Source organism: Gigantopelta aegis, chromosome 14 (genome assembly GCF_016097555.1).
Source record: "Gigantopelta aegis isolate Gae_Host chromosome 14, Gae_host_genome, whole genome shotgun sequence".
In the NCBI taxonomy this organism is placed as follows: Eukaryota; Metazoa; Mollusca; class Gastropoda; order Neomphalida; family Peltospiridae; genus Gigantopelta; species Gigantopelta aegis.
Window position 1 is genome coordinate 11543003 of NC_054712.1, and position 14524 is coordinate 11557526.

General features: G+C 38.6%; 1 protein-coding gene across 1 annotated transcript in view; it reads right to left on the bottom strand.

The window, feature by feature from the left end:
* The window catches only part of LOC121388086 (kinesin-like protein KIF28P), a 102583-nt gene extending 90218 nt beyond the window's left edge, over positions 1-12365 (bottom strand). The window contains 3 exon segments of the mRNA XM_041519298.1: positions 7254-7330; positions 9500-9538; positions 11629-12365. Coding sequence (XP_041375232.1) covers positions 7254-7330; positions 9500-9538; positions 11629-11642 — 130 coding nt within the window. The 5' untranslated portion in view covers positions 11643-12365.
* Between the last annotated feature and the right edge of the window lie 2159 nt (positions 12366-14524).

Here is a 14524-nt window from a genome sequence, read left to right on the forward strand (position 1 = left end):
ATTTTTAATTTATACTGGTATATAAATGTATGCTTGCTTGGGGTTTTTTAATAAAATGAATTTTTGGGATGCAGGTGGATTACAAAATGCTAAAAATATTATGCCATGCATGCAGTTGTTTTAACTGTATGAATCCTTGTATGTAACATGTCACTGTGATATCTTTCAGTGCTTCAAATTATATTAACACTTGTATGCAATATGTCAGATATATCACCAGGGCTGTCTGATGTGTGTGTGAACAAAGCTCCATTTTCACTGTTTTAGCTTTAAAAAAAATCTATATTATTTATAAAATATAAAAATTTATTTTAACTCTCCTCTCCCCCAAAAAAACCCTCCAAACCCATAACAACAATAAAAATAAATAAATAAATAAATAAATAAATAAATAAATAAATAAATAAATAAACAAAACAACTTTCAAAAATTCCTGTCATGCCAAAACGAGTCACAATAACAGCTATTAAAAAAGTTATATAATAATCTTAAAACTGCATAAATGTATTTTTTTTAATTGTATAGCCCTTGGTTACACCCTCTCTCCCCCCCCCCCCCCCCCACATAATACATGTATTATAATATTATGTCAATACTGAAATTAGTTGAACAATTAAAAACTATACTGGAACTTGTCCTGGATTAACAAAGCAATATGCGTAAACTGTAGGTATGTCAACACCTATTCTATTTATATGTTAATGAAGCACAAAGTGCAATAGGTTTTGGCGAACTGGACCACCACTAGAGTGAAATTAACTGCATGAAAGGATTTACGAGAGCAAAGAGCCTCTAATTAACTTACTTGTGGCTGTGTATCACTGGACACAATGGTCATTTAATGAAAGAAACTGACCAGTCCGAACATGTCCGACTCTAGAACCATGTACACAAGCAGGTACATCAGGTTCAAGCAGGTATGCCAAGTGTCAACAATAACTTAATAACAACAGGTCAACCCAAAATGGTCTTCTTAACTACTAGTATACAATGGAGAGAATCAGTGAAGGAATGAAAGAAGAAGAGCTAATGCCTGTACTTCTTGTGTTTGTAAAGTTACAGCCAGTGCACCAAGACTGGCATATCAAAGGCTGTGGTATGTACTGCCCTGTCTGTGGGATGGTGCATATAAAAGATCCCTTGCTGGCTGCTAATTGAAAAGAGTAGCTCATGAAGTGGTGACAGCGGGTTTCCTCTCTCAATATCTGTGTGGTCCTTAACTATATATCTGATGCCATATAAGTAAAATGTGTTGAGTGCATCGTTAAATAAAACATTTCCTTTTCTTTGCAAAGTTATATCATGGCTACCTCTGGCACCCGCCAAATTTGCCAATTGCGAATTTTAAAAACAATCGGCCATTTTTATTTCAATTTGGCAAAATAATTTAATGGAAATAATTTCAATTTTGTTAGGAAATAGCTGGGTTTTTACCATTTTAAGTTTAACAACAGATAATTTGACGAAACTTTCTGCCCACTTTGTTGCATTTTGATTAGATGGATGGGTGGGTGGGTGGATGAATGGATGTATGCATGGATGAATGATGGATATGGCTTTTGGGTGGGTATTTTTATACAAAGATGGTTGGTTGGATGGATAGATACAAATGTAGTTGGATAACTGGAAGATGACTGGATAGATAAATGGGTCACGTGCATGGATTGAAGAATGGATGGGTGGGTTTTGGTGGATGGATAAATGGACAGATTAATATATGGAAGGATGAATGAATGGGTGGACATAAGAATGGCCACATGGATGGAGACATGGACAGATTGAGGGACAGACAGATGAGAAAAATCAATGGATTTAAAAAGTCACAGTAACTTACTTCCGAATTAATATTTAATAAGTCTCTAATATGTGACACCTTCACCATGTCTACCTACAACAAACTAAAACTGTGTGTAACACTGTCAACAGTGCAACATAGAGATCAGACAAAAGACATCAGAAATCACCTGTGTTCTGAATACATAATAAAGTTGAAGGAAAACAGAAACACTGTGTTTGGTGTCATCACCAGTTTGTACAGGAGTGAGAATCAATGGGTGACCGGCAACAGGAAAAACAGTGATGGAGGGAAACGGTCTGTGTACACCGGTACCTGCCAGTGTCTGTGTGTCACCTGACGTCAGTCTATTGTCACACAGAGTAAGAATGAGATTCTACACGGCTGTGCTGCACACAATGGCTGATGGGTAGAACTTCACACAATGGCTGATGGGTAGAACTTCACACAATGGCTGATGGGTAGAACTGCACACAATGGCTGATGGGTAGAATTGCACACAATGGCTGATGGGTAGAACTGCACACAATGGCTGATGGGTAGAACTGCACACAATGGATGATGGGTAGAACTTCACACAATGGCTAATGGGTAGAACTGCACACAATGGCTGATGGGTAGAATTGCACACAATGGCTGATGGGTAGAACTGCACACAATGGCTGATGGGTAGAACTTCACACAATGGCTGATGGGTAGAACTGCACACAATGGCTGATGGGTAGAACTTCACACAATGGCTGATGGGTAGAACTTCACACAATGGCTGATGGGTAGAACTGCACACAATGGCTGATGGGTAGAACTTCACACAATGGCTGATGGGTAGAACTGCACACAATGGCTGATGGGTAGAACTTCACACAATGGCTGATGGGTAGAACTTCACACAATGGCTGATGGGTAGAACTGCACACAATGGCTGATGGGTAGAACTTCACACAATGGCTGATGGGTAGAACTGCACACAATGGCTGATGGGTAGAACTTCACACAATGGCTGATGGGTAGAACTTCACACAATGGCTGATGGGTAGAACTTCACACAATGGCTGATGGGTAGAACTTCACACAATGGCTGATGGGTAGAACTGCACACAATGGCTGATGGGTAGAACTTCACACAATGGCTGATGGGTAGAACTGCACACAATGGTTGATGGGTAGAACTTATTTCAGTCTGTAGAACACTCAAATGAAGTGCTTGCAGGGCTGGCTCTGGCACTCGCCAAATTCACCAGTAGCGAATTTTGAAAGTAGTTGGTCAATTTTATTTTAATTTGGCAAAATAATTTCATGTAAAAATTGAATTTTTTTACAAAAGTAAATGGCGATTTGTGCAATTTTTGAAGTTTAATAGACACTTTGACGAAACATTTTGCTCACCCAGAGCTAGCACTGGTTTAGGTCATAGAATCAAACCTCATTGGTGCACCTATATGTGTGGGGGGGGGGGGGGGGGGGGGGGGGGGGGGGTGGGGGGGGGGGGGGGGGTTCCCATCCCAACCAGTGCTCCACGACTGATATATTAAAGTTCGTGGTAGTGCTGTCCTGTCTGTGGGAAAGTGCATATAAAGCTAAAGTTTGTTTTGTTTAACAACACCACTAGAGCACATTGGTTCAGTAATTATCAGCTATTGGACGTCAAACATTTGGAAATTTTGACATATAGAGTTTGTTTTGTATATTGACACCATTAGAGCACATTGATTTATTAATCATCGGCTATTGGGTGTCAAACATTTGGTATTTTGATATGTAGTCTTAGAGAAGAAACCAACTACATTCTTCCATTAGTAGGGATCTTTTATATGCACCATCCCACAAACAGGATAGCACATACCACTGTCTTTGATATACCAGTTATGGTGCATTGGCTGGAATGAGAAATCGTCGAATGAGCCCACCGACGGGGATCGATCCCAGACTGACCTGGTATCAAGAGAGCACTTTACTACTGGGCTACATCTCACCCCTAAGTGCATATAAAAGATCACTTGCTGCTAATGGAAAAAATATAGCAGGCTTCTTGTGAAGATTATGTGTTAGAATTACCAAATGTCTGATAGCTGGTGATTAATTAATTAACAAAACTTTTAACATAGCTGACTGACATCAGCTAATGTAGATGTAGATTTGTGAACAAAGAAAGGAATATTTAGTGTCTAACGTAGTTATTTCAACACTTGGAGACAGAGAGAGGGAGGGAGATTGAGAGAGGAAAGAGAGGAAATAGTGATTGGAATAGAGAATAGGATAGGATCGATATGGGAATTGGAGAGAGAGAGAGAGAGAGAGAGAGAGAGAGAGAGAGAGAGAGAGAGAGAGAGAGAGAGAGAGAGAGAGAGAGAGAGAGAGAGAGAGAGAGCTAGAGAGAGAGAGAGAGAGAGAGAGAGAGAGAGAGAGAGAGAGAGAGAGAGAGAGAGAGAGAGAGAGAGAGAGAGAGAGAGAGAGGAAAGAGAGGAAAGAGAGGAAATAGTGATTGGAATAGAGAATAGGATAGGATCGATATGGGAATTGGAGAAAGAGAGAGAGAGAGAGAGAGAGAGAGAGAGAGAGCTAGAGAGAGAGAGAGCTAGAGAGAGAGAGAGAGCTAGAGAGAGAGAGAGAGAGAGAGAGAGAGAGAGAGAGAGAGAGAGAGAGAGAGAGAGAGAGAGAGAGAGAGAGAGAGAGAGAGAGAGAGAGAGAGAGAGAGAGAGAGAGAGAGAGAGTGAGTGAGAGAATAAGAATTGGACAGAAAAAGCAGCAAGGGATCTTTTATATGCACTTTCTCATAGATAGGAAATTACATCTTTGATGTACATTCCTTAATGCCATGTGTCCACTATCCTATACACAGATTAAATCATGCAAATGTCACTCTGTTTTCACGTGTACTGCCTGAATAGACTGATACATTGCTTATTTCAGGTTTATCAAAACTGTTAACATTATTGCCAGCAGGAGCTCATTTAATGCTATGGAACCTTAAACACAACCCATAATCCTTTCATATAACCTTGCAGTCTGTAAGTCATTCAATAAACCGCAGACAGGTATGGTGAAAGAAACATAGCAGAATTAGTTATACAACAATACTTCACAATTACACAGTTGATAACACCCATACTGTATGCGTTAACAAATATAAGGAAATGTTAAACGTTGATTATATCATTGACAACTAATTCACATCTCGCAATAGCTCCTTTCAAAAGCAATGTTAATTCTCAGTTAAAACCAGAATTATTTGATGTATTTCATATATATATATATATATATATATATATATATATAGCTATAATACATTGAAATAAGCTATTGAAAGAAAAAAAGAGGATTTATTAAATTTAATTAGTTATTTGGCATCAAACATATGGGTATGGTTATGAACCGCACAGATATAATTAGAGAGGAAACCTGCTGCTGCCACTCCATGGGCTACACTTTTTTATTAATTAGCTGCAAGGGATCCTTTATATGCACCATCCCACAGACAGGATAGCACATACCACAACCGTTGATATATCAGTTGTGGAGTACTGGCTGAAACGGGAAATAGCCCAAAGGGCCCACCAACGGGGATTGATCCTAGGCAAGTCAGGGAAATATATATTTTTTTTTTTTAAATCTTAATTAGTGATATATCTAGTTAATTGAAAATTGATTAGCATCTATTGTTTAGTTTTAAAATTGTGTAGCGATCTCTGCGTAGCAAATCATGACAAAATGTTCCCTGCAAGTGCTTTACCGCCGGGCTCCGTCGGCCCCACAGAAACAAGATCTACTCAAACATTAAGCTCATTTGTTTACCACAGGTTTATCTTTATAGACAGATATGTTTCTAAATATGACATACAGGTGTCGAACCCTGACACAGTGCAGTAAGGTTAGACGATAGCAATCAAACCCACAAATCATTTGTTTGCATGTTCCTCTCAATAAACTCCTGTGGCGAGCCTTTCTTGTTCTGTTTGTACTTAGCAGTATAATCAGTCCCTAACTCACGACGATACAACCATTGTCAATACTTTCCAAATAGACTTTATGTGAGATTTTTCTGCTACATCTCTGGGAAGGAAGGAAGGAAATGTTTTATTTAACAACGCACTTAACGCATTTTATTTACGGTTACATTGCATCAGACATATGGTTAAGGACCACACAGATATTGAGACAGGAAACCCACTGTCGCCACTTCATGGGCTACTCTTTTCAATTAGCAGCAAGGGATCTTTTATATGCACCATCCCACAGAGAGGATAGTATATACCATGGCCTTTGTTACACCAGTTGTGGAGCACTGGCTGGAATGAGAAATAGCCCAATGGGTCCACCGACAGGGATCGATCCTAGACCGACCGCGCATCAAGCGAATGCTTTACCACTGGGATACGTCCCTCCCCCTACATCTCTGGGTGTTACATACATTGTACTATATGCAATGAATTTGTTAGAAGGTTTATATAATATATCGGTTTGGGTTTTTCATACATTATGCAGCATGTGTAGATGTAAGTGGGTGTTTATTTAATTGGATCCTATACACAATATACAAGGTATTTAGTATTCTGTAGTAGATTTAATAATAAGTTTAATATCTTACTTAGATGCATCTGGATTTGAAAACAAGTTTAGTATATATCTTACTACAGTATACATGCAAGTACATGAATGGCTGTATAGGTTTAATATCTCACTTAGGTACATCTGGGTGTGTATAATAAATTCAATATCTTACTATATGTATCAGGATTTGTATAATAAATTTAATATTTTGCTAGGTGTATCTGGGTTTGTACAGGTATAATAAATTTAATATCTTACTAGGGGCATCAGGGCTTGTATAATATATTAAATATCTTACTAGGTATATTAAGGTGTGTATAATAAATTTAATATCTTACTACAGTGAAACCTCTCAAAACCGGACCCTCTGTAAACCGGAATTCCCCCAAACCAGAAATGTTTCACGGTCCTTTTAAAAACAATTGATACACAACTTAACCTCTCTAAACCGGATACCTCTTAATACCAGACATTTTACTTGGTCCCGAGGATTTCACTGTATGTGTATCAGTGTTTGTATCATAAGTTTAATATATCTTACTACAATGTAGGTAATGACTGTTTATGTAAGGTTTTGACATGCAGCTTACTATAATACTAAGTGCATTAGGGTTTGTATAGCAAGTTCAAAATCTTACTACATGCATCATGGTTTGTATAACAAGTTCAATATCTTACTAGATGTATTAGGGTTTGTATAATAAGTTTAAAATCATACTAGGTATAGCATGGTTTGCATAATATGTGTAATATATTGTGTGTATTAAGTGTAATAAGTGTAATGCCTTATCAGGTGCTTCAGAGTTTGTATAATAAGTTTAATATCTAACTAAATACATAAAGGTTAGTATAATAAATTTAATATCTAACTAAATACATAAAGGTTAGTATAATAAATTTAATATCTTACTTGGTGCATCCGGGTTGGATATCATAGTCATTTGATTTGTCATTTTGATTATCAGCTTTGCTTTCCGGTCAATCTCCCTGAAAATTGATAAAATAACAATCAACGATATAGTCCTACTTGTCTTTTAAAATGCAAATAGACCAAAATACGAAAAAAGTCTAAGTTTGTTTTGGGTTTTTTAATGACACCACTAGAGCAAATTGATTTATTAATCAATGGTTATTGGATGTCAGACATTTGGTAATTGTGACACATAGTCTCAGAAAGGAAACCCGCTACATTTTTTCCATTAAAAGCAAGGGATCTTTCACATGCACTAAATTCCCAGACAGGACAGCACATACCAGAGCCTTTGATATACCAGTTGTGGTGCTCTGGTTGGGACAGGGGAAAATCCAATCGGAGAATAGGTCCACTGAGGTGATTCGATCCTATGACCTAACCGCCCCAAGTGTGTGCACTACTGACTTAGCTAGAGCCTGCCTCCCCTAAATACTATGTCAATTAGCTACTATTAATTCTTCTGTGCACAGCATTCTACATGTGTACAGGTATCATGCATTAACGAGTATGAATCCATGATGTTTCGCCCCCCAGCCAGTTCACCCCCAGTCAATTCGCCCCCAGGTCTGTTCGCCCCAAGTCAGTTCATGTGTGACAAAAAGTGTTTTTCTTTCTTTTTGTCTCACTTCCACCCTGTGTTGAAGTTAGAAATCACTACCATGGGATGATAATACAAATCAAGTAATTACGTTTTGCTTTTGGAAAGCAGTTTATTCTTTTTTAGTTCATAACAATTTCCTTAAACACACACACACACACACACAGACACACACACAGACACAGACACAGACACAGACACAGACACAGACACAGACACAGACACAGACTCACACTCACACTCACACTCACACTCACACTCACACTCACACTCACACTCACACTCACACACACACACACACACACACTCACACTCACACTCACACTCACACTCACACTCACACTCACACTCACACTCACACTCACACTCACACTCACACTCACACACTCACACACTCACACTCACACTCACACTCACACTCACACTCACACTCACACACACACACACACACACACACACACACACACAGACACACACACACAGACACACAGACACACACACACACACACACACACACACACACACACACACAGACACACACACACACACACACAGACACAGACACAGACACACACACAGACACACACACACAGACACACACACAGACACACACACACACACACACACACACACACACACACACACACACACACACAGACACACACACACACACACACACACACACACACAGACACACACACACACACACACACACACACACACACACACACACACACACACACAGACACACACACACACACACACCAGACACACACACACACACACACACACACACACACACACACACACACACAGACACACACACACACACACAGACAGACACACACACACACACACACACACACAGACACACACACACACACACACACACACACACACACACACACACACACACACAGACAGATACACACACACACACACACACACAGACACACACACAGACACACACACACACACACACACACAGACACACACACACACACACAGACAGACACTTTAACATCCCTCTAAAGAAACAGTACACTAATTGTTTAAAAGTAACAAATCATTGGGGGCGAACTGACTAAAAGTTGGGGACGAACTGACAAATATTTGGAGGCAAACAGGCAAACAGTTGGGGGCGAATCGTCATATATTCATAATTCTAATAGGTAACCAAATGACATACAATGTTCCTTCTTTTATATGCTATGAAATAAAGGAGATTTAAGGCCTTGATCGGGTTTCAAACATTTGGTATTTTGACATATAGTCTTAGAGAGAAAATATGCTACATTTTTCCATAAGTAGCAAGGGACCTTTTAAAAGCACCATCCCACAGACAGGATAGCACATACCATGACCATTGATATACCAGTCATGGTGCACTGGCTAGAATGAGAAAGAACCTAATGGGCCCACCGACGGGGATCGATCCTAGACTCACCGCACATCAAGCAAGCAATTAAGCAGTGGGCTACACCTTGCCCCATTTGAAGCTTTGAATGTGAAGAAATGTTTGAACTGTACACATGTACATACATGTCGATTAAATGCATGCTACCGAGTGATTAAAACCACATACCTTTGATTAAAGGGTCGAACCCTCACAGCGACCTTCACTCTGAAAATGAACAAGAAACAAATATTATGCATAATATAGTATTTTTTAGTGTTAAATTTACTTTCAGTTCTATAAAATTATGTATTGTCACCTACCATGGAGTGGGATTTACATGTATCTCAGTGGGGGAGCATTGGATTATGGGATATATGATATACTGATGTTACATGTGACCATCTGTAAAAAAAAATCCTGCCAAAATACCCCAAAAAAAGAAAAAATTTAAAAAAACATTTCACAACTACAGGTTAAGTTTGTTTTGTTTAACAACGCCACTAGAGCACATTGATTTGTTAATCATCGGTTATTGGATGTCAGACATTTGGTAATTTTGACATATAGTCTTTGAGAGAAAACACTCATTAGAAAGAAATGTTTTATTTAACGACGCACTCAACACATTTTATTTTCGGTTATATGGCGTCGGACATATGGTGAAGGACCACACAGATATTGAGAGAGGAAACCGGCTGTCGCCACTTAATGGGCTACTCTTTTCGATTAGCAGCAAGGGATCTTTTATATGCACCATCCCAAACTGATCAGACATCAAGCGAGCGCTTTACCACCGGGCTACGTCCTGCCCCTATGTTGTACTATAGATGTACAGGGCTTCTAGATTATGGTAGCCCCACTCCCATGGCTACTGATATTCAATGTTAGGCTAGTAAATAACTATTATTGCCATGCCCGATGGCTAGTGAAAACCAATTTGTGAAATTTTGTAAATATGAATATCCAGGGTTTCCGCCAGCCAGAAAAAAATAATTTGGTACGTAGTCATGAGTTTGACTGAATTCCATGGCAATGCTTTGACACACACACACACACACACACACACACACACACACACACAGTGACAGTCCCATATTTCTTAAATTTTAGAAAGTGTTTCTTTTATTACACGACTGAAATGCTTAGACTTCTTTTCACTTTCTATTTTTGTTCAAGAGAATGTGTTGTTTCAACAAAGGACATAGTTTTTCTCCAAGTCTTTGTTGAAGACTTAAAAGCCCAAAATGTGAGACTGATATGGACTGAATGTGCCCAAAAAAATCAATAAAAAAGGATTTATTTTGGGTGCGTAATTTTACCCTTTTACCTTGCTGCCAGTGTTAGTGTTTTTAACCTCTATCTCCCTCTTCAGGTGACATATATGATTATTACTATTATTTAGTAAAATTGTATTAAATTAAAGTAAAGTAGGGCTAGTGAATTTTTAATCGTGGCTAGTGAATTTTTTAAATCACTGATCCCATGGCTAGTGGATTTTAAAAATATTCTAGAAGCCCTACAGGCTCAATGATTTTGTTCTGCTTCTAAGAAATAATATCATTTCTGCCTTTGTCTCTGCAAAAACAGGCGGATTACTAATTAGTGATTAAATAAATGAAGTTCACTCTTTTGTAACGACACCACTAGAGCAAACCGATTAATGTACCAACGGCTACTGGATGTCAAATATTTGATAATTCTGACATATGCAAGTAGTCTTCAGAGTATTTATGCAACCTGCTGCATTTTTCCATTAGCAGCAAAATATCTTTTAATGCACTTTCTTACATACAGGACAGCACATACCATGGCCTTTCACATTACAAGTCATGACACTTGTTGGGATGGGGATAAAAACAACAATGTGTCTGTCAAATGATCCATGAAACTGCCTCACAATTAGTATATTAAAGCTATGGTATGTGCTGTCCTGTCTGTGAAAAAGGCCATTAAAAAAACCCTTGACTGTTTTAAAATGTGATGTATTTTTGTTTCTGTTAATAGCTACATGCATACATTATGTTAATTTTAATTGAAATATTAAATAATTAAAGCTTAAAATACAATTAATAACAATTTATTTTACACATTTAAAACATATACTACCAACAATCAATTTTAATTAAACTATTTATTCTTCTTTTCTTTTTTTCTTTTTTTATCTGCATTACTTCCAAAACGACGGTCATTGTCGTGCAATTATATCTATAGGTCGTTTGTTACTGGGCGTTTTCTGATTACTTATTTATTAAGCATTAACCTGTTAATTGGCGATATATTCATTTCTCTTTCGCCGATAGAAAAGAAATACTTACGATTCTCCCGACATCGTTGCCGTTTTCTAAATCCTACACTAAAAAGTAAACCAAAAAATAAGTCTGTCAAATGTCATAGCCGTTGAAGTAAAAATCAGTATGTTTTTCACATCTCTGATATTGGCGACAAGCTCCGCACTGGTTCCATCCCAAACACTGGCACACTTTGACAACATCAATAAAGCTGTCCGATACCCGTACAAGGTGAGCGGTCCACTGATTATAGTCCTTTTCGATTTAGTCTCGAACCTGTCGGGTGTGCTTGTAAATAATGAAAGGTCACAAGTGTTGTAACTTAGATTGCGGGAGAGATCGAGAAACTTGAAAGCATAAGTAATTGGATTTACAGGTAACTAATGGAGTCTTACATATATTAATTTTAAAATAATGATGATGAAGATGATTATTAATAATAATAAATAAATAAACAATAACCCTTAAAACGTACTCACCCCTCCAAAAAAAAAATCACCATCAAACAACAACAACAACAACAAATAATAATTTATAATAAAAAAAAAAAAAACCCCACTAAATTAAATATATAATTGTAAGGAATTTAGGCTACTTGATATTGAGTCGACACTAACATCATCAAAAGATAAATGAGAAACGTCAGACTTTTAAATAATAAAAAAAAAAAATTGAGTACAAATATTCACATTGCATACTAAATATTTATTTAGTGTTATTGCATGTGTTCCTTTTAGGACGATGAACCAATTTCCTGATTATCATCGAAGAAAGAGAATAACTTTTTAAAATGTATATTTGTCGTATTCAAAACTCCCTCTGTGATCGCATTCTTCTAGGCCTAGCCATTTCACCACGACTGGTATATCAAAGGCCGTGGTATATGCTATCCTGTCTGTGGGATGGTGCATATAAAATATCCCTTGCTGCTAATCGAAAAGAGTACCCCATAAAGTGGCGACAGCGGGTTTCCTCTCTCAATATCTGTGTGGTCCTTAACCACAAATAAAATGTGTTGAGTGCGTCGTTAAATAAAACATTTCCTTCCTTCAAGGGTCCGGACCCCCACCTCTTTTTGAAAACCGAAAACAAACTTTAAGGGCAAACGTGATTATATTAACTGTTCTGTGTAAAAGGAGAGATCAGTCATCGCATTTGGATCCCCCCCCCCCCCCCCGCCCCTTTCAGAAATCCTGCATCCGCGCCTGCTATACCCCCACCATATCTCTCTTTTTTCCCATCACCTTTTGTATTTGTCCCCCATATAAAACCCTGGCTCTGTCAATGTCGATGGCCGTTGTGTGTACCTCTTGCACTTGTTTATTAGGGGCCTAGTGGTAAAACACTCACTTGATGCGCGGTCGGTTTGGGATCGATCCCCGTTGGTGGGCCCATTGGGCTATTTCTCGTTTCAGCCAGTGCACCACGACTGGTATATCAAAGGCTGTGGTATGTGCTGTTCTGTCTGTGGGATGGTGCATATAAAAGATCCCTTGCTGCATTAGGAAAAATGTAGCGGGTTTTCTCTGATGACTATCAGTCAGAATTACTAAATGTTTGACATCCAATAGCCGATGATTAATACATCAATGTGCTCTAATGGTGTCGTTAAACAAAACAGACTTCTTCTTTTTGTTTATTAGTGGAGCAAAATGGTCCAAGACGAACATTCTGACATACTATTCCTTGCCGTCTCATGGGGCGGGACGTAGCTCAGTGGTATAGCTCTCGCCTGATGCGCGATCGATACCCTTCGGTGGGCCCATTGGATTATTTCTCGTTCCAGCCAGTGCTCAACAACTCAATACAGCTGACCGCATGCGATTTTGCACGCATCACACGCATTCAGTCTAAGCGTTCTCACTGACACTAATGTATTTCGAATTTTTCGTATTAGACAGAATACGGTGCGTGCGTGCGGTCCAGCCGTTGCGTGTGATGCGTTTGCGGCTTGCGTTTTGGACATATAAACCATACATGTATATATGATTATTTCATTTTGACTGGCTGTATGCGTTTTTAGACTCAGGCATCGCTAGTATTTAGACGCTCTCATTGAAACTAATATACAGCTCGATGCGCGGTCGGTCTGGGATCGATACCCGTCGGTGGGCCTATTGGGCTATTTCTCCTTCCAGTCAGTGCACCACGACTGGTATATCAGAGGCCGTGGTATGTACTATCCTGTCAATGGGATGGTGCATATAAAAGATCCCTTGCTGCTAATCGAAAAGAGTAGCCCATGAAGTGGCGACAGCGGGTTTCCTCTCTCAATATATGTGTGGTCCTTAATCGTATGTCTGACGCCATATAACCGTAAATAAAATGTATTGAGTGCGTCGTTAAATAAACATTTCCTCCCTTCCTTGTTCTTATGTGTTCGTATAGCAGTGTATTTCCCCCTCAAAGATGGGCAGGACGTAGCCAAGCGGTAAAGTCAATCGGTGTGCCCCTTAGTCTATTTCTCGTTCCAGCCAGTACACCACAACTGGTATAATAAATACCGTGGTGTGTGCTATCCTGCTTGTGGGATGGTGCATATAAAAGATCTCTCGTTACTAACGGATTTTTTTTAGCGGTTTTCCTTTCTCACTATAATATTATGTCAAAATATGCCAAATGTTTTACATATTTTGACTATAATATTATGTCAAAATATGCCAAATGTTTTGCATCCAATAGCCGATGCTTACTGAATCAATGTGCTCTAGTTTTGTCGTTTAAAATACCCACTTTAACTTGTATCGTTTATATGTACCATCCCACTGACAGGATAATATATACCACAACCTTTGTTACACCAGTTGAGCACTGGCTGGAAAAATTATTTAGTCGTTAAACAAAACAAGTTAACTTCTTTTTTTTTTTTTTTTTTTTTTTACATACTAACCACTAACCATCAATCCTGGACAGACAGCGCAGA